This window comes from Lissotriton vulgaris, chromosome 1_1 (genome assembly GCF_964263255.1).
Source record: "Lissotriton vulgaris chromosome 1_1, aLisVul1.2, whole genome shotgun sequence".
NCBI lineage: Eukaryota > Metazoa > Chordata > Amphibia > Caudata > Salamandridae > Lissotriton > Lissotriton vulgaris.
In genome coordinates, this window is record NC_141685.1 from 900,417,582 (window position 1) to 900,444,633 (window position 27,052).

At 42.2% G+C, this 27,052-nt stretch overlaps 1 protein-coding gene across 2 annotated transcripts in view; it reads left to right on the forward strand.

Moving 5' to 3' along the window:
- Positions 1-27,052, forward strand: part of LOC147748142 (angiopoietin-related protein 2-like) — a 172,286-nt gene that overhangs the window by 82,423 nt on the left and 62,811 nt on the right. For both annotated transcript variants that reach the window (XM_086958998.1, XM_086958992.1), the window contains exons 4-5: positions 11,846-12,039; positions 22,581-22,851. In XM_086958998.1, coding sequence (XP_086815124.1) covers positions 11,846-12,039; positions 22,581-22,851 — 465 coding nt within the window. The remainder of the gene's footprint in view (positions 1-11,845; positions 12,040-22,580; positions 22,852-27,052) is intronic.

Sequence of the window (27,052 nt, forward strand, 5' to 3'; positions counted from 1 at the left end):
TGTCTGAACTGGGGTGATGTGGAGTGCAAAAAAACGATGGATTTAGGCACAGATCTCTGTACTCGGGTGAATGTATGACATTGTTTTGCATTCTGTCCTTCAACTGTGGTTTTTGCATTTGTCACCCCGAGTGGGATGCGTATGCTCAGACGTGAGTCCCATGCTCTCCACACCACTGGATTCAACAAGCTGTGCTGAAGACGGCTGGAATGCCAGAAACCGGTCCTCGGAAGCTTGTTTCCGGTCCAGGGAAGGCATGGCTTGGCAGTTCGGGCTGGACTGTTCCCATGAGGCACAGGGTCAGACTGATTTGCATATGGCCATGTCTGAACTGGGGTGGTGTGGAGTGCAAAAAAACGATGGATTTAGGCCCAGATCTCTGCACTGGGGTGAATGTATGACATTGTTCTGCATTCTGTCCATCAACTGTGGTTTTTGCATTTGACTACTTAATGGAGCATAGTTTGGGTTAAAACATCGACAACCTCGAATGGTCTAGATTGACCAAGGCTCTGCGTGCAAAAGACTAGTTAATATACAGCAGAGTCATTGTGTTTTCCCTAATATTCTGGCCTATTCTTTCCCAAGTACATATTTTAACCACGCTGTACATATTGCGCACTAAACATCAACACTGAGCACAAATGTCACTTGATCACACATCACTTAGAACCTCACCTTGTAATGACAGCCTTGTTTACAAATGTGTAAATATATATGAATGATTCAATTTATATAAAACAAGAGAGAAGTTAGCAATTTGTGTTACTATATGCTATGTGTTTCATATGTACATATCGTTATTATATACGGGGTGACCCAAAGAAAGTCCTAGGACCTGGGTATTGAGCGTTACAGATATGCTGGTCCAAACGTGCTCTCGAGTACCTCGCTGTCAGTGGCGACGGGTGGGTATTGATTGGTTTGTTGAACAGTTTACACGCTGCGTCTCCTATGTCGGACTGCGCGGGCTGTCAGTGGGGCTCTGTCTGCTGGCGACTGCTCAATGTGGAATAAGAATTTAATTAAGTTTTACTAAATAATATCAAGAATTGTGTGTAGAGTTAACGTCTAGGACCACCATATCATATGTATATATAGCTGAGATACAAATGTTTGAAGACTACAGAATAGTATATCGACACTAAGCGTAATAAACGTGTAAACCCAACAGAACCATTATTTTTGTTTACTTTGCCTCCATGGCCAGGTCCTTTAAGATGTCCTGGTGGCAAACACATATAGAAGATGGGCCTTGGCTCAAGCAATGGGGCCACACCTGCCTGATACTAAGCACAAGTGTATCAATGATCCTGACAAGCGATTGGTGGTTGGCACAACAACCAATGGCGTATTGCCGGTTCAGTTGGCTAACTGTTGAGCTGTGACAGATTTCCCTTAGGAGTAGGAGTGCTGGTGCAGCACCTCCCTGAGAACTAAAGAAGGTGGAGGGAGCCAGTCACTGAGGAGAAAATTATTTTGACCTTGAACATCTGCTGCACTCTTGACGCTGCAGCTACTGTCTCCCACCACATAAACACTAGTAATAGAGGCAAGAACAGCGGTTAGAGGTGGCTGTGCTAAAGGAACCTCAACTCCCAGAAACTGATTCGACCATGCCCCCTCCTCCCATCACACAATATGTGTCAGAGGGACACCAAAGAATTTTGACTCTTGCTAGGAGGAATTCACCTCTTTTCTTAGTGTGTTAGTGAAAGTTCAGCAAGACTACTGCTTAAATTCCACACCCCCATCACAACATGCCACCACATTGGCACATGCTCAGCCAACACCATCTCATTCTCCTAGAGGAGGAGGTCCAAGTGCTCCTCTAAAAGGAAACACTACAGCTCATGCCCCCAAACTGACAGGCCAAAGGCATCAACTTACTGTACTCCATTTTTCCAAAGAAAGATGGTTTTCCTCCAGCCTATCTTAAACCTGAGGCCAGCTAAATCACAACCTGCTGACCTGTCAAGGGGACTTCATGATGGCACTAGACCTCAAGGACATATACGTCCACATCCTCATCCACCATGCCCACCATCAGTACCTTCTGTTTGTGGTACATGGACAACACTACCAATTCACAGTGCTACCCTTCGGAGTCACTATGTCTCCCAGGGCATCCACGTCTTCCTGTATCTCAATGTGTGGCTGATCAAGAACCGGAAAAAATGCCTAGCCCACATTTAGGCAGCTCTAACCCTGCTCCACTGCCTAGAGTTCACAGTAAAGAAGCCTCACCTCCAATCCCAACAGATCTAGACCTTCCTGGACTGGATCTTAAAACACTGTTACAAGGAACACATATCTCAACAAGCAGTCAGTGTTGGCATTCCAACAGCTCCTGCTTCTTTTTCAGTCCACTTGTCTGCTTACTGTAAGAACTGTAATGAGGTTCTAGGGTATGATTGCATAATACTTAAAAACTGTGCTGCACACCTGATTACACATGCGCCCACTTCAACAGTGGCTGATGAGGCAATGTTCACAAGCCGAGTGTCAGTGGAAAGATATACTGTCGATTAAAGCCAACATTCAGCTCTCTCTGCAATGGTGGCATTAACCTGTTGACCAGCAGGCCTCTCTTATACCCTTTCACATGTTTCACCATTATGAGGCACACATCTTGGGACATGACTTTGCTAGGTACTTGGAATCCCCACCAGGGTTGCCACATAAACTACTTTGAGCTGCTGGCCACCAACCTAGCTATCAATACCTTTTACAAGCTTGTTCATGGCAAAGTGGTCCTCATTAACAAAGACCACATGCAAGACAATTATTACATACAGAAACGGGGAGTACCATGTGTTGAGTCAAACTCCACCTCAGGGGAGGAATCTATCCCAATGGCATTTTGTAAAATTGAGTATAGGGCATCATCAGATATGGGGTTGTGGTTTAAACCATCACCCTCCTTCTCACCATTAGTGTTCGCATCATCAAGCATGCATGCTCCAGCATAATGACACAGGTGCCATTGTTACTTTTTCATTTACCAATCCAAGATGGTGGATGACAATTTCTATCTGTAAATTAAGAAAATGAAAATGCTCTATTTATTATGGAGCGTCTGAGCAGGAAATGGCAGGTGTCAAGCCCCCTCATCAATAAATAAATAATATATTTAGAAAATGTTTGTGTCATGGGGAAACAGGGGTGTTGCTGGGAGAGGGATACAATGGGAAGTGAGGCAGAAGGAAAGTAAATAGAAGCAAAGGCAGAAGAGGAGAAGGGAAATGCAGCACATGAGGGAGAGAGCAACATGCAACGCTTGCGATTGGTTGAGAGAGTATACAATAGAGAGAGAGAGAGAGAGAGAGAGAGAGAGAGAGAGACAGCAGCATTTGATGGAGAGAGCAACAAGGGGCACATGAGGTTTTTGGCAGGGGAGAAGCACATGATGGTAGAGCTGAAACAAACATGCACTATCATTGGGTATGTAACTGAAAAGGAAATGTAGTTCCATAAAAATGTGCAGTGGAAATATACAAGTCAACTGATAAAACAGCAAATGTTAGAGACAGTAAATCCAACCAAAGGTAAATAATAGACAGGATCTAAAACCCACTGTAAGTTTTTGGTGAGCCCACAATTGGTCTTTCATAACCAGACAATGTGCGCTGTCTATTAGGCAAGATTAAGCAGGCGGCCCCCACGCCTAGGGGAGGGGAACCCTTAGTAGTGCCACAGGGGTGAGCCTCCTCCAGGGCCCTGAAAACGGGAGGGCTGGTTATGGAAAGACTGGCCGTGTTGATGTCATCCGTAGGTGGCACAGAGAAATTTAACGTAGCAGGTATTTAAGGCTGTGCCTTGCGTGTTTCGTTCTCTTTGTCCATTTGAACTTGGCCGACTCGGCCCATCAATATCCCATTCTGCTGCGCACATTGTGCCGTCAGGCCTCAACGCACTACAGCCAACAGTTGCATTACTTGACATCCAGGGCACCGCATACCGCACCGGCCCACGGGGTACCTGAACACAGGCAGCCTCCCCAAGATTGTACTCAGTCCATACATTGTGGGTTAGGGCAGTTGAGTCCAGGACTACCGGCAGGTCTGTCCCTCCTCCCCGCCTACCCAATACACAGGTGGAATCTACCCCCTCCTATGGTCCATCGAATTGCTGCACCTCTATTGTCGTGCATCCCCCTTTGTTGTTCACTGTCAGCGCTGCTGAGTATTGCGAACAAATCCATCAAATATATGGGAGTTCTTTTTAATAGCCAAAAATCTATAGATGCAGATCTCTTTTTCATTTCAGTGTCAGCGGGACTGAGTTTTTTCAAATGCATTATGGAACACTTTGTATGTTTGTGGTGCTTTACCACTAGTGGGGATATTGCGTTGCTTCCAGCCGAGATGGTATTTATTTAATCTATATGGGGTATCGTTAACAGGTTGCTTACAGGTGCGAGCTGCCATAAATATGGGTGGTCTATGCATATCTTGCTTCAGTTCCAGTGCAACTGTCTAGCTTTGCTGGGGTTGCTAACGTGCATACGCTCAGTCCTAAGTGTTCATACTAGCCGGCACATGTACAGTACAAGCTGGCATCTTGGGGATTTTACCTGTAATCAGGTATTCTGGTGGCAGTGCTTCCTTAGTAAAAGAATGAGGAGAGGTGCCCAAAAAATTCTTCTGCTCAGAAGCCCAATATTGAATATAGGTGCCCGTCCCTGAAGATAACTTAGTGGCCAGTATTGCACAGTGGGCCAATGCAGTATGCCGTGCCCCTCTTCATGATGATGGAGGAAATGTACGGGTGGTAAAGTTGTCACATTAATTCTTTGGCAAACTCCCCTTTTCGTATGGGCAGGGATGCCTTAGGTGAATCCTGAGGGAAATGGTTGTTGCACAGTGAATGTAGCAAGAAGCATGTACTCCCCAGGTGGGGGAAGAAATTGGACTTAAATTGATGTTGTCCTGCTTATTTTGGTACGTGGGTACACTGCACAGCGGCTGGCACACTCTGCTCTGTGTAGGCCATATTAATGGGTGCTGGATGTTCTCGGAAGGGGCAGAGTGATAGTTCACTCAGGTATTCAGCTTCCACCTGCGGGTGGGTAACGCCAGCGGTATGGGCCGGGGGGTGTTCCGGTCAAAGCAAGAAACACATTCTTAAACAGCTGAACAAGTGACAACTCAATCAAAGGAATTTAACAGGTTCGACAATGGGCACAATTGGAACACAGCTCCACTCAGGATTTAGGCGTTTTTCTGTAGGATTAATGCACATCCGTAGGCAAAGGGTAGGAGTACCATACAGGCAATGCTGGGACATATTGTGGAGCAAAGTCAGCACCAGTGGGGAGGAGGGCGAGTGCGCCAGGAAGCTTCTCATCCTGTGACGGAGCGCTGACAGTTAACAACAAAGGGGGATGCACAAAAATAGAGGTGCAGCCATTCAAAGAACTCCAGGAGGGGTAGATTCCACGTGTGCATTGGGTGGCGGGGAGGAGGGACTGTCCTGCCAGTAGTCCTGGACTCTACTGCCTTAACCCACAATGTATGGACTAAGTACATTCTTTGGGAGGCTGCTTGTGTTCAGGTCCCCCGGTGGGCCGGTGCAGTATGCGGTGCCCTGGATGTCAAGTAATGCAACTGTTGGCTATAGCGTGTTGGGGCCTGCCGGCACAATGTGCGCAGCAGAATGGGCGACTGATGGGCCGAGACGGCCAAGTTCAAATGTTCTGCCAATTTCTAGTGTAAGGGCGAGTTAAAAACTTAAAGTATAATTTTATACCTAATTTCCTTACTGCCGTTCACATGTTGATGCAGATAAAAGTGATGCTCTGAATAATAGTTATATACCCAAGAAGGATACTTTCTCTGGTAATGGTCTGTGGTGAATAACTTGGATTGATGTGGATAAAAGGCTACGCTATAGACAACATACCCTGATACTGTGAGTTCTTGGGCGTAGCAGGGCGGGAAGGTGATGGAATTTGGAGGTGGAGGGAATGTCACGTTTTGCGCATACTATTAAAAAGCGGAACTATTGAAAGTGGAGAGAGGATACTTTGAAGGAAAAGAGATAGCAAGATGTGAGTGAGACATAGAGAGGGGAAAAAAGAGAGACAGCAGAAATTCTGAAGCAAAGACAGTAGGCAAGACACAAAAAAGTGGTAAGGGCTGACGGATAAAAAAAAAAGTAGAAATTTGTGAGTAGAGAGGAGATAAGAAAAGGGAAAGGGAAGATTCCAAAAATTGCCTAGGGCAGAGAAACGGGGAATGTATGGGGCACTGAGTAGGAAGAAATGCTGAGGAGCAAAGAAGGGGGATAGAAAAACTGGGGGATAGAATGCGCCGCAGAAGAGGCACGGTGGTCGGAAGGGAAATGGGGAGAATCGAGAAATACTGAGAGAGAAAGGAAGAAAGAAGTGAATGAGATACAGCATGAACTGCATAGGAGAGGGAAAGACTGGACTGTAAGAACATCTGAGAGGAAAGAGGCGGGTCAAATCAAGGAAATGAGGGACAATAAGATCTCTTGCGGGTAGAGAGGGGCAGTGGCGGGATGGTAAAAACAGAGATATAAGAGTGGAGAAGACCAGAAGGATGAGAATTGAGAGGAGCAAATATGAGGAATGGCAAGAACTGCTGAAAGATGGAATAGACAGAGGTCAGGATACAGGAGAGACAGCAGGCAGAGAGTTGAGGGAAGGCTGAGGAGAGAGAGTGTCAGGGATATGAAGGATGAACAACAAAACGGATAGCAAGAGAGCAGGACCGGGGTGAAGGCGAGGGACCAGGGAAAGCAAGCCCTGCTACTCGGAGTGAGGCTAGAGTGGAAAAGGGAAGAACAGAAACTGCTGAAGAAGCGAGGGGAGAATGTAAGAAGAGCAGTAACTTCCGAGAAAGAAAAGCCCAGGGTGGTAATGGCTAGATCAGTAACTACATAGAAGAATGTGTAAATATTATGTTATGTCAATTTGTATAGCGCACTTCTATCTCCCGTGAGGGTATCCGGGCACTTTGCGGGTGGGTAGGCAGCTGTCTCGCAGGTGAGATTATTCGCTGAGGTACACACAGCAGAAGTGGATGAAATTCAGGACTGAATGAGACATTCACATCAGACATTGCTGTAAGAATTAGTTCATAGGATGTATAGAGAGAGCAGGTAACATTACACCAAAACCCTATGTTTTGCCAACAACATCCCATATCCAAGAAGTTAGTGACCCTTGAGATTGACCCAAGTATTTTTCTCAGCTACCTGGTGAAATCTCCTCCAACACCGGCCCAAATGTCATCATTCTGTTGCTGTTTTATTTTTACAACAAACATCTGTTCATTGCTGGTTTCCACACGAGACCAGAGGGTGCACCATAGCAAATGCGCGAGGAACCATGGGATTGGCATGTCAGCATTCCAAACCCAACCACAAGATGGCGGGAGGATGTACCCCACGTGAATCTTTAAACATTCTCATCAAAAAGGAGGGACTCTTAATCTATAACACAGCCCTTTCTAGGAACGGGACGGGAGGCGGGAGCACTCTGTCCACAATGACATTCTAAAACGTGTTTTGTCTCAAAAGAAGACAAGGCCTGGGCGGAGGAGATTTTTTTAAAAAAAATTTTTACTCAGCTGTTAGTCTGCATTTCTGTCTCCTACCCTCGGGCTTAGAGCGATGCGATTGAAAGTGCAGTGTGGTTACCAGTGTTGAGGTCTGTGGAGCTGTTTTTGTTTAGTCGAGGAAAGCATGGTTGACTGCAAACAATTCTGTCACGATAAGCATCGCTTGTAAAAAGCCTGCTTCCCGTAAATTCGATCAAAGCGTCCCATGCTTAGAGGCACATCATTTGGCAGAGAATGAGGTATGTTCTCGGCGGATTACGCAAACGTTGTAATTGACTGCAAACGTATTTGGAAACTTGGACTGCATTGCGTGCAACAGATAAGCGGCGCACATGTGTTTTTTACTCACCCCTCCGTCTTCGCCCACAACCACCACGTTCACCGGCGCGACAAGGCAAGGCCAGGGTAAGGGAAAATAGTCACAACATACTGCAAAAAGTGCTTAAAATCTCTGATAAAGAGATAGTTTATCGCAAAAACTGGGTCTCCTCTAGTTATTCAACCTATGTGTTTGGAGTTTTCACAGGTGCGATGCAGGCACCAAAAGTTATCGGACCAGTGGACCACTGTAAAGCTGTATAAATAATTGTCGAGGATCAGTTTCCATAATAGTATATCATTGACAAAATGTGTCATTTACCTTACTGAGGATGTTACACGGGAAACAATCGTTTTTTTTAGGGCACGAATGTATTTCAAAATAAATAAATTCTATATCAGCACCGGACTTGAGATTTCACCAGAGAACGCGACATTTTTGGTGGTGCTTTTGCGGTTACCACACACATTACAATCAAAGTAGGAAGTATATGAAAGAGTTGGGTTGTAAGTTTTCTGAGGTTTCCAACTTTTACTCTTCGCAAAGTTTGCGATGTTTCCTCATTTAATTTTCTTTGCTTGAGCATATTTTTTCACATTCTAATGTACTTTTTATAGTTCTGCAAATAATCGAAACCCACTCGAGCTTGAAAGGGATTTCATACTTTTTCTACGAGTTTACCTTTTGCAGTGCTCTTCTACATACAATAGCAAAGGTTTGCACATTATTTTCTCTTCAAAATAATATTTTGCATATTTTTACTTTGCAAAGTGGCACTCCATGGGAAGAGAATTTAAACTGTTTTCTTTAATGTACATCGTATAAAGAACCATTTTGTTAATGGTACATAATAATATATAGCAGAGATGAACCTTTGTAATATTTGCACATTTTTCCTTAGAACTTGAGAAGTTTACATGAAAAGCTTTGCTTTCCACACCCTTATTTTTAAGAGTAATATACTGGGCATGTACGAGTTGCACACATTCTCACACGGAATTGAGGCAGTGAACTAAAAGCCAGAAGTTAGTTACATAAGGAGAGAGGAGATTTTTTGGTAATATTAACAGTGCAGTAATGAGACGAATTGATTCACAAATCTTTCTTCAAGAGCAGAAGTAACAGGCTGCTAGATTTTCATTACTTTTTGTGACTTCAGGTCAAATTTCTTTTATTGTGTGTGAACAAGAATACACTTATGAAATATGCATTCTGGTGGCCTCTATTGCTATCCTGTGGATTGTTTGGGCACATTTGAACCGCCATTCATAGTAATCCTGCAAAATGGCAAAAACTTGGTGGCTGATGCGATGGGTGGGCAGGCTGGGTGGGTGCAGTTGTTAAAGGTAAGTAGGCGTCATATGCATGTACAGTCCATCACCCTCCTGGTGTCTGCCTCGGGGACGGGGGGGGGGAAGGGAGTTGCGTGGGGTTGAACTGAAAGGCAATGTAGGTTAAAATGCTAATGAACCGTAAATATCCCTCAAAATGTAATTGAAATGGGCAGTACACACCTGATCTGCCTTACACTCTAGACCTGCCAAACAGCTAGAGACATGTAGCAGGGAAGGGAAGGAGAAGGGGCAAGATAACAGAATTCTACAGATGAAACAGATTTTGACATCAATAGGCAAATACATACAACTGTGAGATGGGTCCAATCAAGAAAGTTGTATTACATTTTAACCATATTCTGAGAGGCACTTCTACAATTTCAACATCACAATTTGGGGAGGAGATATGGCCTAGTATTTAAAGCAGTGAATGGTTTATCTAGAAGACCTTACTTCTAATCTTGTCTTCCACACTTGTTCCTGCTGTATATTATGGGGCACATATACACAGGTCCCTATATCACAGTTCCCATCCCAGTAAAATTAAAGTGTTCCGAAAAGAAAGGCAGGCTGGTAGAAAACTCAATAAATACTTAGAGGCTTACATAGAATGTCATGAAAAACCACAAATCATTCAAAAAAGGTAAAACAAAATGTGGTTTATTCTATCAGAAAAAGTTGTCAATCATTTCAGTGCTTTACTTAAGAAAATGTAAGGCTGTGAAACACCCACTGCTTTAAAATAAGCATGGAATAGAAAGTGGACCTAGTTCCCGTGCATATTGGAGGGCATTCACGCTTAAGGATAAAGGCATGAACTGAGGATGGCTGATCAGGTAGAACCAACAGTGCCTTGTAAAAAATGTGTGGGTGTGCCAGTGGCAAATCCAGTCCTTACGACTATGAGGCTAAAAGCAGTACAGTGCCAGATTCGTCACACCTGACAGAGCCTCAAAATAAGCAGCTTGTAACATTCAGTATTTCCTCTTAGAGCTGAAGTGGGGCTTTTCTCGGTACCATTAAAGAAGAACAGCACATCCCACGCTTTATCTTTTACTGATTCTTGGAAGATCATATGTACCTTATAAAGAGCAGCGTGTAGGCTGGGTTCACAATGCAGTAAAATACCCAACCTACACGGACTCCCTTCTTATAATCTGCAGCCAATGGTGCAAAAAGACCTTCGAACATCAGGTTAATCTAATCTTCATTCATGCCTAAAGTACTGCTGCAATTTACTTAAAAGTGATCGCAATTTGAGGTAATGTATCCATCCAATATAAATATTGCATTTTTTTGTAAAATCTTCCTGTAAGAAACACATAACACTAACATTGACCACTTTTCTGGACATGCCAGGTCAGACATCAGTTTTTAAGTCTGGGTTTTGACAGCGAAGAGTCACAAAAGACCGATTGCTTCAAATATACATAGATTGGGTTTTGGGTCTGCTCCTTTTAACCACTGTCATTTTACGACCAGCCTCTCTCAGCTATAGGCTTGAGATATTGTTATTCGCCTCTTGGGGCAGCCAAGTGAAGTAACCAACTCTCACCTAATGCTTTTCGATGTTTGGGTGTATTCTTCTGACTCCCCAGGACTTGCATTGTACTGCTGATGGATTACTTAACAACTTTAGACCCTTCAATAAAGTCTGCCTTTCATTTCTTTGTTTTTCTTCTTTTCTACATGTGTTTATTGGAATTTTTGGTTACATATCATACATGAAAAGTATGCAGTCAACTGAAAACAGAAGGAAGGGGTGAAAGTCTTGTGATATATAAAAAACGCAGTTGATCCAATATTCCAAATTTCTCGATGTCTTTAATTTGTTGTCTGGTTTTTAAGTGTGTTTGTCTTTTGTAGCCTTTAGGAAAAAGGTCCTTATCCATATCAATACGTTTGCTGCTTTACCATACTTTTTTCTTTTCTCACTATGCATTTGTTTCCAAATTCAGTAGCAGGAAAATAATCTGAAAATGGCGGCTACGTTGTAGTGCATTGTGGACTTTGGATTTAGGTCATGAGTCACTTCATACTGACTGAGTCGATACCCTGAACGAAAATATATGTGAATGTGCATAATGAGGCAGTGTAGAACTCTATAAACAACAAAGGTACCAGAGGGTCTCAAGATGTGCCCAGAAGTAAAGAAAAGCCAACCAATCCCTGACCTCTAAAAAGATGCGTCAGTGTAGAACTCTACTCAAGAAAATCAGATGCAAGTTTTGACGAAAATATCAATGCCTGAAAAAATTATCACGGTTTGACGATTTAAAATAGTTGATGGAGACTACGCTAATACAAACTTTCTTGAGGTCAGAGGTGCTCATGGTGCCTCAGCTAAAAGAACTGCAGCAATACTCGAAGGTAGAACATTAAAATTAACTTCATTCATAAGAATATGGCAGAAAAAGCAGAAGAGATACAGACTAAGAACATTTAACACAAAGTGCATACCTTGAAAATTGTGTGTTGGCCTTCATTTTGCTTAGATATGTTGAGCCCTGCTTTTAATTCCTAAGCCACTCATTTCAAATCCTCTTTCATTTTTAAGTTTGGTCTGTCCTGTGACCTGTTTCTTTGCCTCTCCTTGACAACAGGTCCTTGGAAAGACTGTGCAGAAGCCCTCGAAGGCGGCCATTCCACCAGTGGCATCTTCATCCTAAAACCTCTGAATGTCAATCAAATGATGCAGGTCTGGTGTGATCAGCAGTATGACAAGGGTGGATGGACGGTGGTCCAGCGACGGCAGGATGGTTCAGTCAACTTTTTCACCACATGGCAGAACTACAAGGTGAGGTATGGAGCAAGACTGGGGCATGAAAGTGGCATCCCCATGTCATGTCTGCCAAACAGGAGAGATATTTCCCAATAGAGGGCACCCCTTATAGTACAAGAAAGGGCTCCCAGTAGCGACAGAGGATCAATTATTGGTAAGGCTAGCCATATAGCTCCATGCTGATATACTCTGTGACTGCCTCCATGCCAACAACATTTCACTCCCAAATATGTTGTATTTCTGCTCCCATGCCACAGAACTCTCTGCTAATATAGCATTATATCATGCTGCCAAAAACTCAAATATTAGAATGTTAAAGCAAAACATTAATTGTCCTGAGCCACTCCAATTTCTTCAATGACGCTCCCAATATTCTAATGTTCTAATTAACCATCCAGTGGTCAATGGCAATTCCAGCAGGGAAGTAGGCCACAGAAGCACACATATACACTCACACCCATGCACTCACACACGGGCACACACATACCCATTCAAAACACTCACTCATAAATTCATGTATTCCACATGTGCACACCCACGCACCAAACATTCAAAAACATAAAACTTATCTGTGCTTCAGCTCGGGATGGAAGTCTTGGAGGTCTGAGGAGGGTTAGAACTGCTGCTGTCTCTTCGGTCAGCCAATGAGGGAAGGCAGCAGTCCCTCACTCGTCAGACTAGGATGAGGTCAGTGAGACTGCTGACCCAACCCACTTTGTGACAAGGTATCACTGATTGACACTAAGCCCTGGGCACTTCAGGGCTTAAAACTGAAACATCCAGGTTCGAGGCAGTCAGTGATGCTCCCCCTCATCGCAAGGAGGATTGCCTTCAGGCACTTTTTCCGGGCTGAGGAGGTCATGCCCACAGGGCTATAACCTCCTCAGCCTGGCAAAGTTCAGCTCAGACAGTCAGGCACCTGCACATTTGGCGCATGTCTAACTCTTGGCTACCTGACCTAAACAGGAAGATTTCCTATCAGGCGGAACTTTTCCCAGCCTGAAAGATACTCTCTTATTGTCGCGGAAAAAAGACCCCTCCGCCCATATGGCCGAGCTGCGGCTGTAATCATCCTAGCCCTCTGCCAAGGGCAATAACAATTGTTAAAGGCCTCAAACCCACAGCTCGGACCTACAGCGAGGGTGATGGCTTTAAGGCTATTAGAACATTCCCCAAACTGGAGGTGGAGTTTCCTAAATTAAAAAAGGGAGAATCAGAAAGACAAACATTGGAAAGTTGGAGCAGAATGTCTGTATCAGCTATTATGGGCTGCAAACCACTCCATTGTCTTCAAAAGGGTTCTCAATATTCCAATGTTCTAATATATGGTCTATCATTGATTTCACAGATCTTCTTGCTGATGTGTGATGTATTTTTAGAAATCTGGTTATTTATTCATTTTTAAGTATAAACTCACAAAAACATCATTGTGTCATGGGTGAGCTACTACAGGGTCCAATAGTTTGCTACTGTCAAGGTTAGAATCTATCTTATATCACAACATTGATATTTATCTCAAGAAGTATGATATGTAGTATTCCTTTCACTATAACCATTCATCTGGTGAACACATAGTCCCTCATATGTATGGGTTCTTGCAACAAATATTTAGTTCCATGTCCCTGGCATTTAGGGTGGTCCTCAAGGCTGATGAAAAAAGAAGTGCTTGTACAAACAGTTTCCAATCAGAGCAGTCATCTTATAATGTCATCAATTTTCGTTTTACACATGTGTATAGCTTCAAACTTTGACAGCCATTCCCCCATTAGTCGTACCCTTTCTCTCCCCTTCCATATATGGCACGCCCTCATTTCGCCAGCAATAACATCATCAGTGCAAATTGTCTAACTTATTTTACTATTTTGATTTGAGACCAGCATCAAGCACTTGACATTTTTAGGACACAGACACCAATGCTGTCATTTATTCTGTCAAGCACTTCCATCCAGTATTTTGCAATCCTAGGATGGTTCAATAACACATGGAAAGTGCTAGCTTGTTCATGTTAGCGTTTAAGACACCTATCTCACCTCGTCGTCAATTTTGCGCAGCTAGTCTAGTCACATGTATTCCGATAAAAACATTAAATGGTAAAAATGAATCTTGCTTTTGAGGATGCTTTTGCACGGGGACATATATTGTCCCATACTCTAGCACTACATTCCAAATCAAAGAACCCCTTTATGCCTAGCTTTAATCCTCAGCTTAATCTTCACTGTGTCTGTCATTAATGTTCTGTGGAGGAAGGAATTATATTTTTCACCAGTCGCTAATCTCAGCACGCTCTTCACAATATTAGTCTCCATCGGTCTATCCCAAAAAGAACCTGATGTATCTCTAGCTGCCTTTCATAACCTCAGGCAGCGTAGGAACTGTTCTTCTAAAATAGCAAACCATTCATTAGTGTCAAAAAAGTTTTGTATTGTTCAATTAAAAATTAGTTGCCCGACGACATCAGGTTTCCTCCTTGCACTTTTGTCACACCCGTATCGCAGACTGAGTTCCAGAAATAAGACAAAATTCTACAACAGTGATTGTACAACGAATTACTCAGCATCCTTTGTCTTTGTTTAAATGAATGAATGAATACGCACCTGTATAACGCATGGCTACCCGAGGGCATCCCAGCACTTCCTGTGACAGGAAGCGCTGGGACCCTTCCAGACATTTCTCGTTATTATCTCAAGTATCGTAGTCTGTCATCACATACAACATCTTTTTAAAGTCTTTCTTCCATGGGCCTATTGCCATGCATTCTCTCCTAAAGTAACTTTAAGTGTTCCTGTACTCCTTAATCTCCCACATGCTGGAGATGAAACGCCAAGCAATAAGAATCTAAGTTAGGCAGACCCAAATCACCTTCTTCCAGCAATCAATCCCCTTTTCATCCTGTTAAGAGCTGGTTGAATCAGTCTAGCCAACAATCAGTAAAAGTTCCTTATTTTTTGGACTACTGCTGATCTCATGCCAAAGACCTCCTCACTAATGAATGTTCTATTGCTGATCGTGTGTTATAGAACTTCCTGGTGGTCTCTGTTCTATTGGTGAACCTGTGTTACAGAATGCCCTGCTAATATATGATCCATCTTCGAATCTTCCGCAAATAACTCCCTGATAATCTACAATCTATCACTAAGTGCATTCCACAGAACAGAAAGCTCTTAGTCAATTACATGTTGTACATCTGCTCTCATATCTTACCCTGTTGCTATATGTTCTATCGCTGAGCCCACAGCATTGAACTTATCCTGCAAAATTTCTGCAGATCTACTTATGCCACTGAACATATGGTGCCTGCATACATTATCATAAAGAGAAACTCACATTACCTGCTTGTCATGAGGTGGAGAAGAGACTGTGGCAGCAACAAAACATTTTTTAATTAGTGAAATGAAAAGTATTAAATAGTGAAGCAAAGTAGCACATAAGGCCCAGCTTCTACTCCACACAAAAAAAGAATGACGAAGACCAGGTGACTGGAAAGTCATCTACCTCCCTACTAGCCGCCTTTTTAAATTAAATGCTTTGCGCATCCCATGTAGATTGCTAGATATTATTGTACATTTCATAATATCATTACTTTTATATCAATATTCCCCCTGTGATTAATTAATCACAAGCTGCCACTGAATATGAAAATGCAGCAAAACGTATCTTCAGGTGGACAGTCAAAATAGCCTTTTTTCAACAATCCTTTGCCAACTCAGTGCTCCATCAACAAATATTAGGAGGCTTTGGCACTCAAGCACCATAAAGGGTCAAAGAGGCCTGTAGTAGGAAGACACCATAGTATTCCAAAGGAGCATCTCCAGCTACAGCCCAAATACATATGTGTTATCAAAGAAACAAAGACACTTCTGTTTATTTCTCCCTACGTTTCTCATTTACATCTTAGTTCATCAGTTTGATTACCACTTAGCAAATATTTTATATGCATTTGTAAAATGCAAATTTCATAATTCAAGGTTTGCCATTTGCACAATACCATCACTATGCATGTCCATATACTGAAGTATGGTAATATTTGTCCAAATGTATACATATTGTCAACAATTTAGAAGACATTTTGAAGCCAAGTTACTGTACAACACTAGTATGTGTCCTAAATGCAAACATACCCATACTTTATACATGTTTGTAACATGTTTAAAAAAAAGACACATTAGAGCCATGTGACATTCTGGAACCCATAAATCTAAAGTAAGTGCTACTAGGCGAAAAGAATGGTAGATGTGTGTTATAAAATACACAGTGATCCCAGGTAGGCTCAGATTCCAAAGAGTTTATATATCTGAACGAGATCTAGCAAAACCAACAGGTCTCCCTTTTTAGGTCTCGCCTAGGCAGTGCGCATGTGCTGCTCTAGGAGGGCCTTTAGCCATCGGTCTTCACTTTTCAAGCACTGCATTCGTGCTTGTGTCAGCATCCACCTTGTGGGAGCGAGCAGCGGCGTGCCACAAGCACGAGTGCAGTGCACTCACGAACGCACCACTCCCGGCGTTTCCCTTGCGGAAGCGATCTTTGGCACCATCTGTTTGTAATTATTTTGAAAACAGATGGTGCCCCTGGTCGCTCCCGCAAGTGAAATGTAAATATGTAAATTGATACTTGTATAGCGCACTACTCACCCGCAAGGGTCTCAAGGCGCTTGTACGAATACCGCTGTGGAACCCATCCTGGCTTTCCCTGTGAGGCGTCCACTCCTGGGCACCCCCAAGGTGGAGGCCAGGCATCCTTAGCGTTGTGGGGGCCGTTGTGGAGATTAAGCAAGCTATTGCCCAGAGTTGCAGAGTGGGACTCCATGATTGGAATAGGCACCGAGGCGAGAATTATCAGGTCCGTGGAATTTTGAGCCCAAGACCCTCCGAGGAGGGGAATTGAACCCTGGTCCCGAGCTAGACCTCTGCATCAGGGTCTGCCGCTCTAACCATTGAGCCACACTTCTCCACCAGTGAAACGTGGTGTGAGTCATACTCGATGGTTTATGCAGAGGTACTCCTCGTCAAGCTGAGTTATATCCATGGTGCTCAGCTTCCTTGTCCTGTCAGGAGCAGGCTCTGCCGTCGGAGAGTGACTCACCAACAGAACGTGTCCCATGCATTTGCAAACTTTCACCAATTGCCCCCACAAGGCACTCAGAGGCAGACAGCAGCAAGACACCATCTCCGCCCCCGTTGTTTATGAAGTGCAAATAATGTTTAGAACATTGAGGAACAATCTGAACAGAGTACGTTTTCACGCCGGGGACACACTGCTTGCTCTGAACGTCTCTCAGTGTTCCCTCGGTGCAAGGTTGTTCGCTTGCGAGTGTCAGGCTTCAAGCTTCCTTCAAAACCATATCAGACTGGCCCGAGCTTCCAAGTTAACAAACAATGATCAGTACCATTCGGGGACTGCAGTTGACATTGGGCTGAACACACAACTCTTCGCCAGATAAATGCAGCAAAATATAAACCGGCCTTACATGTGGGAAGGAACACACACTATAGGTGCGTTTAAATTTTCACCTCGCGCCTGTTTGTTAATCGGGACAAGCGTGTTGGAAATCTGTACTAGCACACACAAGAGAAATACACTGCTATGCCACATCCACCGCAGGTGTAGATTTGTGCAAAAAGCCTTATCTTTCTAACATTTGGTATTAGGTCCATGATCCTCGAAGGGCACCTAATGCACGGGGTTCACAGCATCGGCTCCAATATTCTTCTTCTCAGGGACAGCAGTCGATTGAAGGCATTTGTGTAGCGTTCTTCTGGTAAGTGGTAGCCTGCATCACTGGACGAGTTTCATATCTTACCTTCGGCAGAACTTTTAACTACCTCCCTTTCCCGGCGGAATCTTGAGTCAAAAGGAACACGTTTAGGCCGGATATTGATTTTTTTAATAAATAACTTTATTGGATTTTTCATATTTGTACAGTTTACATTTTCTCTTGTGGCGACAGTATTACTTATTCTACAGCCACTTAATGTTCACTCATTTCAGCAAACTACATAGCCACCTTATATGTCTTGGCTGGTGTGTGTATGCCCAGCAGGCACTTCTCGATGCTCCTGTGCCGTCCTCCCTGTGACATGACGTAGTTTATCGCGCACTGTGTTCTCAACAATGTGCAGCACGGGGCAGCTCCCAAGCATATGTTGCAAGCTGTCGGTTTAGCTTCTGCTCTTAGGGCAGGCCGATGGTATCATGGGTACATCCGCCCGATCTTGTTTGGTATAAGGTAGACCCTGTGCAAAATACTAAACTTGATATTCCGAAATCTAGTGGTTAGGGATACTTTCTTAACCCCTTCACTGCGGGGGTAATTCCCCCAAGGTGAGGGGGGCTGGGGGGTCCGCGGCGCCACGGTGCTTGTGACGAGCCCAGCTCGTCATGAGTCACAGTGGAGCTGTGCTCATGATGAGCTGGGCTCGTCACAACCCCGCCTACTGATGAATTCTCCCACACAGGCGAGGAATCAATCGCGGGTGGGCAGACCGTGCCCGTTATGACGAGCCCAGCTCATCATGAGCACAGCTCCACTGTGACTCATGACGAGTTCGGCTCGTCATGAGCACAGAAGGAGTTAAGGTATTCATGCGCTTTATATGAGCACCGATTACGTTTTACAAGGACAAATTCATTTTGTTTTGGTAGGCACAGGGAGATTAAGTGATTTGCCAAGAAACACGGGATGTGGAAGCGACCCCAAGGCTCGAACCTTCATTTCCCAGCTCTAAAGCCTTTACATAGCCATATCGATAAATAACACACAACTAACAAAACAATCTATTTGATTTTAAAAAGCTTACAAAAGACATTAACTGCTTCACACTATACACATAATTAATATCATTACAATTGTCTTTTGAAGGGGTGTAAACTTACATATACCACCAACATACACAGAAGCAAAAACACTACACACATACATACCACCAACACACATCATATCACAACTCACCACTACATTCCACACAATACCACTGCACTAACATCACTACACTAAACACAACTTGCACACAAAATTTACAGTATTGAACACAGCAGCTACATTGCTGTACAACATACCTTAAAAACATTGCCAATATCTCTGGCTAAACACTTATAAGTTCCCAAAGGCGAGACCTATTGGCTATGCCAATGCTTGTTTAAACATTTACTGGGAAAGCCATTAGGTATGGATTTTTGTTGGGGGAAGTGTTTGGTAAAAGTTGCTGACTTTGTGTTTGCTGCTCCGAGTTGGTCTACAAAGAAAATACCAAGATAAAGCAACCCCTTGAGTTCCAACAATATAAAAGCTGAAGGCAGGGTTCCTTTGTTGAATAAACTGAATTAGCAGAAGTAAGCGGTACTCTTAAAGAAAAGTGATTGACGTTTGCTTTCTAAATGGTGAACTGGAACGATGTACTGGATAGTATATACTTCTAACAATAGGCCAGTATTTGTGGTGCAGTTGTTAGAAAGACAATGTGTGCACTTGTCTGTTTTTGGTAAACTAGAAAGCTGTATGTCCAAAAACAGGTTATCACGACATCAAAGTAAAACAAATGAAAATGCGATTATGATTAGTGAACAGGCTTAGCCTTTCTATTTCAAATACTTTTATTGGTTTTATAATAATACAAAATAACAATGTAAGAGAAGCAACCATAGATTGTGATGGTATTAATGTTTGGTATATTGATAGTAGTAGGTAAGTAATTAGTATTTGCGTAATCCGAATAGGCTTGATGAGTATTTGTGATAACAATGTCATTATAAAGTGCAACTTTTCCTAAGAAAAGAAAATCAAGGCAGTAGGAAGGGGGGGGGCTTGAGATCGGCATAGAACTGAGAGGCAGAGGAGAGGTGATCACAAGAAGGGGGTAGGTATTCTGCTCAGTTAATATGTTACATCATATATTATCGATTGATATAAATACAGGGATCTGTATCATCAACTACTTATATTGTATGAAAGCTGTTTGTGTTGTGGCCTGGTGTATATCTCCTGGGTAAAGGTAGGTTGTAATCGTGAAGTATCTCTGCAGTTTTATTTTTTCTAAGTATAAGTTTAATTTGTACCATAGTTGGAGAGTCTTTGTTCTGAAGTTTTGGATACATAATATTGTCAGAACTTCTTAAGAAGTAGGCCCAAGTTCACCATAAGTGACACAATATGCTGCAGTCATTTTTTCATTCACTGAGGATTATTTTAACCCCTAGTATTATTAAAATATCCAAAAGGAATTCTGATATGTTGATAGGAGGAGATGGTAGTGATCACCCAGGGGCCTAGTGTAAATATAGTTTGGTGAAGTTGTATACAAGTTTGGAATATCTTGTTAACAGTATGTCCAATGTCAAACCAGAAAGAAAGAGTTTACTGATTTATAGCAGATTATATGTTTTAGGTCTCCTTTAACTTCATTGCAATTCCATCTAATATCTGATTGTAAAAGACTGGATTTCAATAATTTGTCAGGGGTCCAAAACGACTTATGGGTAATCTAGAATTTGCACTGGATTAATACAGGTAACATTTATTTGGTTATGTATTTTCATGGGCCACTGACGGGTGGTTGGGGGTTGAAGGTTTAGTCTGATACAGGCATCCTCACACTTCTTCTGTCACTGTTTGTGTTTTGGTGTTTAAAGGTTTATATATTTTGAGGCCATCTGCCCAGTGAGGTAAGTTGTCTATTTATATTTATTGAGTCAGGTGATTTGAGGTAACCTGCCAGAGTGTTGCTGTTTTGAATTCCCACTATTTCTTTGCTTTTAAACTGTCAACCCATCAGCGAGCTCTCTCACTAATACTTTTGTTGTAGTTGTATTTGAGAGTCTTTAATTTGTCTAGGATGTGTTTATGGTTGATATTTGTTAGTTGTTGTTTGAGTGTCTTAATCTCTTTCACTATGTCATCTAGTTTGCTATTTATGGTTCCTTTCTTATTATCCATACTGCTTATCATGTCACTCTTAATTGTAGCCTTCATAGCACTCCACAGGGTTTCAAATCTATGTTCGGTGACATTATTTATTTGAAGGAATTGGGAATGCTGCTTATTACATATGCCTCAGAGATGTGATCTTGTAGATTCTCCTCATTCATTCTCCAGATTTTTATTTTATGCCACAGGGAGATTTAGACATATTAACATCTATTGGTGTGCAGGCATGGTCAGAGATTGTTATATGTTGTGTTTGGGGGTTAGAACTGTTAGGGGGGGAGAATGTTGGCTAACAGATAGTTTGTTCTTGGGAATGTATTGTGAGAGTGAGAAGAGAAGTAAATTCTCTTTTGTCGGGTAATAAAGTATCCAGATGTCATTCATTTTATTTAGGTTACAAAGGTTTTTATCAGCTGAAGAAAAGTGTACAAAATAGGATCACTTCCGAAACAAATCCAGAAACCAGTGATGAAAATGTCTTTTTGTCAGTGAGGTATACAATTTCCTAAACACAAAACCCAGAACCCAGCAACTAAAATGTCATTATGTCAGTGAGGTATATAATTTCCTAAACACAAAACACAAAACCCAGCAACTAAAATGTCATTATGTCAGCGAGGTAAATACATCAAATATAATTTACACTGACTCTGAATTACAAGCTACACTTTATATTGCTTGCAAAGTCTAATAAATTGACTGCTTCAGTCCATAACCAAAACCCAGTGGGAACACAAATAGGATAATGTAGAGATCCACAAAAAGTCATAGCCTGTATCGACAAAAGACCTGGCAAACCATGAAAATGCACGAAAACCTATGACTGATGTTTGTAGACTTAATTGCCCCTCTCTCTGTACTACTTCTTGGGTGAATCTATTTTAAGGGATTGGCATATAAAGTCTCCCCAAAAAACTAAGCTGTCTTCAGCAAGACCTAAAAATGGAGATAAGAGCTTCGCTCTCAAATGTGTACTGTGTACATTTGAGGTACTGGCAACCGGGCTGAACCTTGAACATCTGTGCACTGTTTATTTGCAAGGGCACATGTTACTGAGCCATCTGTCTTGATGTTTGTATCCATTAACCAGCAATTTAGAGATTTAGTTCAGAACGGTTCTTGAACGAAGGTGCAGGGCTGAAAAAAGACTATTGGGCATAAAAATAATAAAAGGAGTTGGTATGTTAGGATAGGTTTCAGGGTACCGAATGCTATCCTATTACACCATGACTAAGTATTAAAGCTCATTTAATAAATGACATAAGCAAATGTATGGAACCACACTAGAGTTGGTGATGCCAAGGAAAAACTTCCGATTGCATTGGAATAGATTACTGGAGGAGTAGGTGAGTGTGCCCAGGACACCAACCCAAAACGCTTTCATATGCAGGTATAGTTAGATACACAAGACAACCTTCTTAATGACTGTGTTGGGAAAAAAATTGAGATATAAGTTAAGGAAATACCAAAGGCGTCTTATACAAAGCAATGTTACCTTCGGAAAGGCTATAATTCATAAAATCAAGCATATACCATTTTAGAAATTGTAAAGAGTGAATCATCATATGGTGCAGTTTTCTTAAATGGAATTTTTGTACATGACGGCCTAAGTTATTCAACCTATATATCTTTCTCGCAGCAAGGTTTTGGTAACATGGATGGCGAATACTGGCTAGGGCTGGAAAACTTGTACTGGTTAACCAACCAAGAGAGCTACAAGCTGCTGATTTTGATGGAGGACTGGCAGGGACGGCAGGTCTTTGCAGAATATGACAACTTCTCGGTGGAACCAGAAAGCGACTTCTACAGACTGCGGCTGGGCAACTACCGCGGCAATGCTGGTGACTCCCTTTCCTGGCACAACGACAAACAGTTCAGCACTCTGGACAAAGACAGAGATGCATATACAGGTAAGTGTATATAAGAGCTGCATAGCATGATTCGTGTCTTTCACACTAGTACAGATGACGCAATAGCATAGAGAAGGGACTCAGAAAATAACTTACAATAGTATTAGCAAGTGACTGGATCGAAAGGTGGAAGAGTTGGTGTGGAAATCAGAGGCAGGCAGAGTAGAGGGGATGGGATTCAAAAAGGAGTGTTTAACGAAGTTCCCCAGGCAAGGCATAACCCCCTGTTTTAAGAGGGTTTGCAGAAGTCTAAATCTACTACATAAGGCAAACTTAACACCTTCACCACCTAAAGTCTTGAATGAGATCTGATACACATGATGAGACAAATAAAAACAGTCTATTGCCTTTTTTAATGAAAACAAAATACTACGAGAATAGTCCTCATATGTGCTCAAGAAGTACCTGAATAACCATTTTACAACCAAACTTGAATCACTACTCAGTGTTACCTTTCTGTTTCACTGGGGAACCAAGTATGTTGGAACTTTCTTTTCAATTACATGTTTTGGAACAAACCCAAATACCTTCTGTAGCTATGGGGTTATGGAGGCCAGACAAAAATAAAACACTTTCTGCTGCAGCTGACTTGTGGCTCACTGGAGGACATGACTTACTTTGCAAACTGCTTTTTGTGTTGCTAGTCAAGAAAGGTTAGTGCAAGCAGCTCCTAAGCAATCCCAGATGACCGAACCTGAATTGAACTGCTTGCATTATTGTGCTAGAAAGTCTGCAGTTTAATCTAGTTTATATCTGTGCTTTGTACAGAGAGGCCTGCATTGTACAGAGAGGCCTGCATTCACACTCATAGAATGTCTGCATTGCTACAAAAGTGCCTCCTTTTCTATTCAGAGACTTTCAGCATCTCATTGGATAAGGGGCAGAAAGCCAACTGGTCACCTGAGAGTTTTTGGTTAAACAAAATAATGGGTGGGGGCAGCTTGCCCTGACATTGGGATATTCTCCTAAACTCTAAAGGTCAAACAGTCATTGGAAGATTAGTGGTTACCCACAGTCTGCCCTCTCCTGAGAGTAGACTGCCCGATAGGTACCAAGGAATTTAAATAAATAATGGAGTGGGGTATGTCCACCCCGACACCGGGCTTTACATCAACTATCTAAAGGCCCAGACAGTCTCTCTGCCCCCAGGATGGTGCACTGTGGAGGTCAACCCCCAATCTTCCCAGAGGCCTGGAGATCAGAAGCCCAATGAGTGCTGGGGGTGATTTCTATGATTAATTTATTTTCATTTATTTAATGGAATCACGCCGCAAATCATGCCCTAAAATCCACAACAGCCTTTCTGCCCCTGGGCATGTAGGATCTTCATGCCAAGCAAGAGAAACTCTGGATGTACCATAGTTTTGAAACATGGGCTGGCAGAGAGTGGGTTAAACCCCACCTAGTCAGTCTCCCCAGGTGGCAGAAATCCTCTGGTGCTTGGGGTGGGGGTGCTGTGCAGTGCCTAGCTGAAAACCCGCACACATTATTCTATTTCTCAATTTTTCTCCTGATCGTCTGGTGGGCTTTCTGGCTCCCCTTAAAAGGTCAGACGAGTGGTAAACATCACAATCTTCAAACTAAGGTGGCTGAAAACCCACCAGTTTACCTGGGGGGGAAAAGTGAGAAACGGAATGGGGTAGAGTCATCTTGGCACTGGTACCCCTGGCACAAGTCAACATTTCTGTCCTCAGAGAGATGCAGGTGAGAGAGCAATAACCTCCTTCTACTGGTCCATATGTCAAAACTGTGCCCAAAGAAATCCAAATTTCCTATCACTTACCATTGTCAATGGCTGCATTAGTCAGGTTCTAGGTCAGCCATTAACCAGAGGGGTCTACCAACATTGGCATTTCCGAAACCATGAGACCCAGGGGAACTTGGCTGGTGTAGTTGACATGGATCCCAGCATGTATTCTTTTGACCCAAACACCTGATTAACATCAAAGTATGGAACAAAAAGTCTATTTTACACACATTTATGTAAAGGAAAACTCTGGCAGTTCCAGCTAATGGCAAACGTCTTACCACCAGGCGCTCCCCCAACCCTCTCAATTAAAATCCTTACTCCTATGAATCAGGTACCTAAGGCACGATACTGGAATTGGCCAGACCTATAGCGAAGTGAAGACCTCAATGACACTGCAATGACATCACACAGTCCAAGCTTGACCGGTTCCTGTTATGGGCGATAGGTCCAGCCACACAAGTTGGGTGCCGTTGCAGTATGGTAAAATCACACTGAAGAGACCTTATGACTATTAGGAGAGTTTTTTCACTCGGTAAAGTAATTGCTATATGCAGTCTGCAAGGCCGTAAAAACTGTTTATCCTATTCAATGGCAATTGTGGTATACTGTACTAATAAACTCAAATTTGATATTTGCACTAAATTATGTGTGAACCTACATTCATTAGCACAGTTGCTCTAAATCTCCTGTTATTGGGCCACATTTGTTTACAATGCCATGGCATTTGTGTAATATACATATATACACACATATATATATATATATTCACTGAAAAAACCATAGATTATAGACCATATATAGTTAGGAATTCGCATTTACAAAACCTTATTTTACTCACACAAAACCATTGAAATTCCATATATAGTTAGTTGCACTAACTATATATCGCGCACCCGCAATCCACTGCTGATGATGTCACATATTACATCATTCATGACATGGTCAGTGACATCACTGATGACATCACTGATGACATCTCAAATGACATCACTGATGACATCTCAAATGACATCACTGATGACATCACTGATGACATCTCATTTGACATTACTGATCACATCACTGATGATATCATTCATGTGATAATACGATGAACCTCTTTAGACTCTAATATAACCTTAGATACAATCAGTGTAAACAGACACTCACAGACTGTCACTCATCCATGGAGTTACTCACACACCTAGTCAGTCATGCAAAGAATCAATCACACCTCCATTTCCTCAACTATACAGTTATACAAACTTTACTTATTCAAACATATACTAACACATATTTACTCTCTTATATAATCCCTGATACAAGTTCACAATGATCCATACAGCCACTCACACATTCACTGGCTCTTATGCACAGTTATTTATATATGTCAACTCTCACATGTACTGTGTTTTACATATGTACTTACTTTGACATGTAGCACTGAGATATCCATTCACTCACCAATACACTCATGCACACAGTCAACCGCCCATACAGCTGTTTCCACATGCACTTTTGAAACCATACATCTAGTGAATCAACTGCTCACACATCTATGCACAGAGTCCTACACCTCCCAGCCACCCACACACATACTCAGTCTCCCATACAAATACTTGGGCAACCAATCAATAACCCATATAGTTACTCATATAGCTACTTATCAACACATGCAACAGTTTACAGAACAACAGACATAATGATGCACAAATTAAGACAGTTTAGTCACTAACCCATGCACTCAGTGAGACACATTTAATCACTCACTCATGCAGTCAGTCATGCACCTACTAAATCCTTCATCCAGACACTTATACATCCACTCATTCTTCAATATGTAAGACATATTTTAACTTTACAGAAACATACAGTCACTGGATGTTGTCATCAGTGATGTCATCAGTGATGTCATTTGAGATGTCATCAGTGATGTCATCAGTGATGTCACTGACCATGTCATGAATGATGTAATATGTGACATCATCAGCAGTGGATTGCGGGTGCGCGATATATAGTTAGTGCAACTAACTATATATGGAATTTCAATGGTTTTGTGTGAGTAAAATAAGGTTTTGTAAATGCGAATTCCTAACTATATATGGTCTATAACCTATAGTTTTTTCAGTGAATTTTCAAGGTTTTGTAAATGCTAATTCCTAACTATATATGGTCTATAACCTATGGTTTTTTCAGTGAATTTTCAAGGTTTTGTAAATGCTAATTCCTAACTATATATGGTCTATAACCTATGGTTTTTTCAGTGAATATATATATATATATACATACATATATAAACATATATCATCTGTATATCTATATAAATACAAACATAAATGCATGCATACATATACTTATATGCATACAGATGCATGTTATTTACATGAAAGTTGAAAAAACACTAATAAAAGCAAAGCTAAAAAGCCACCTCATTACAATCAGAATGGCTTTAACTTAAACGAGGGCGAGATC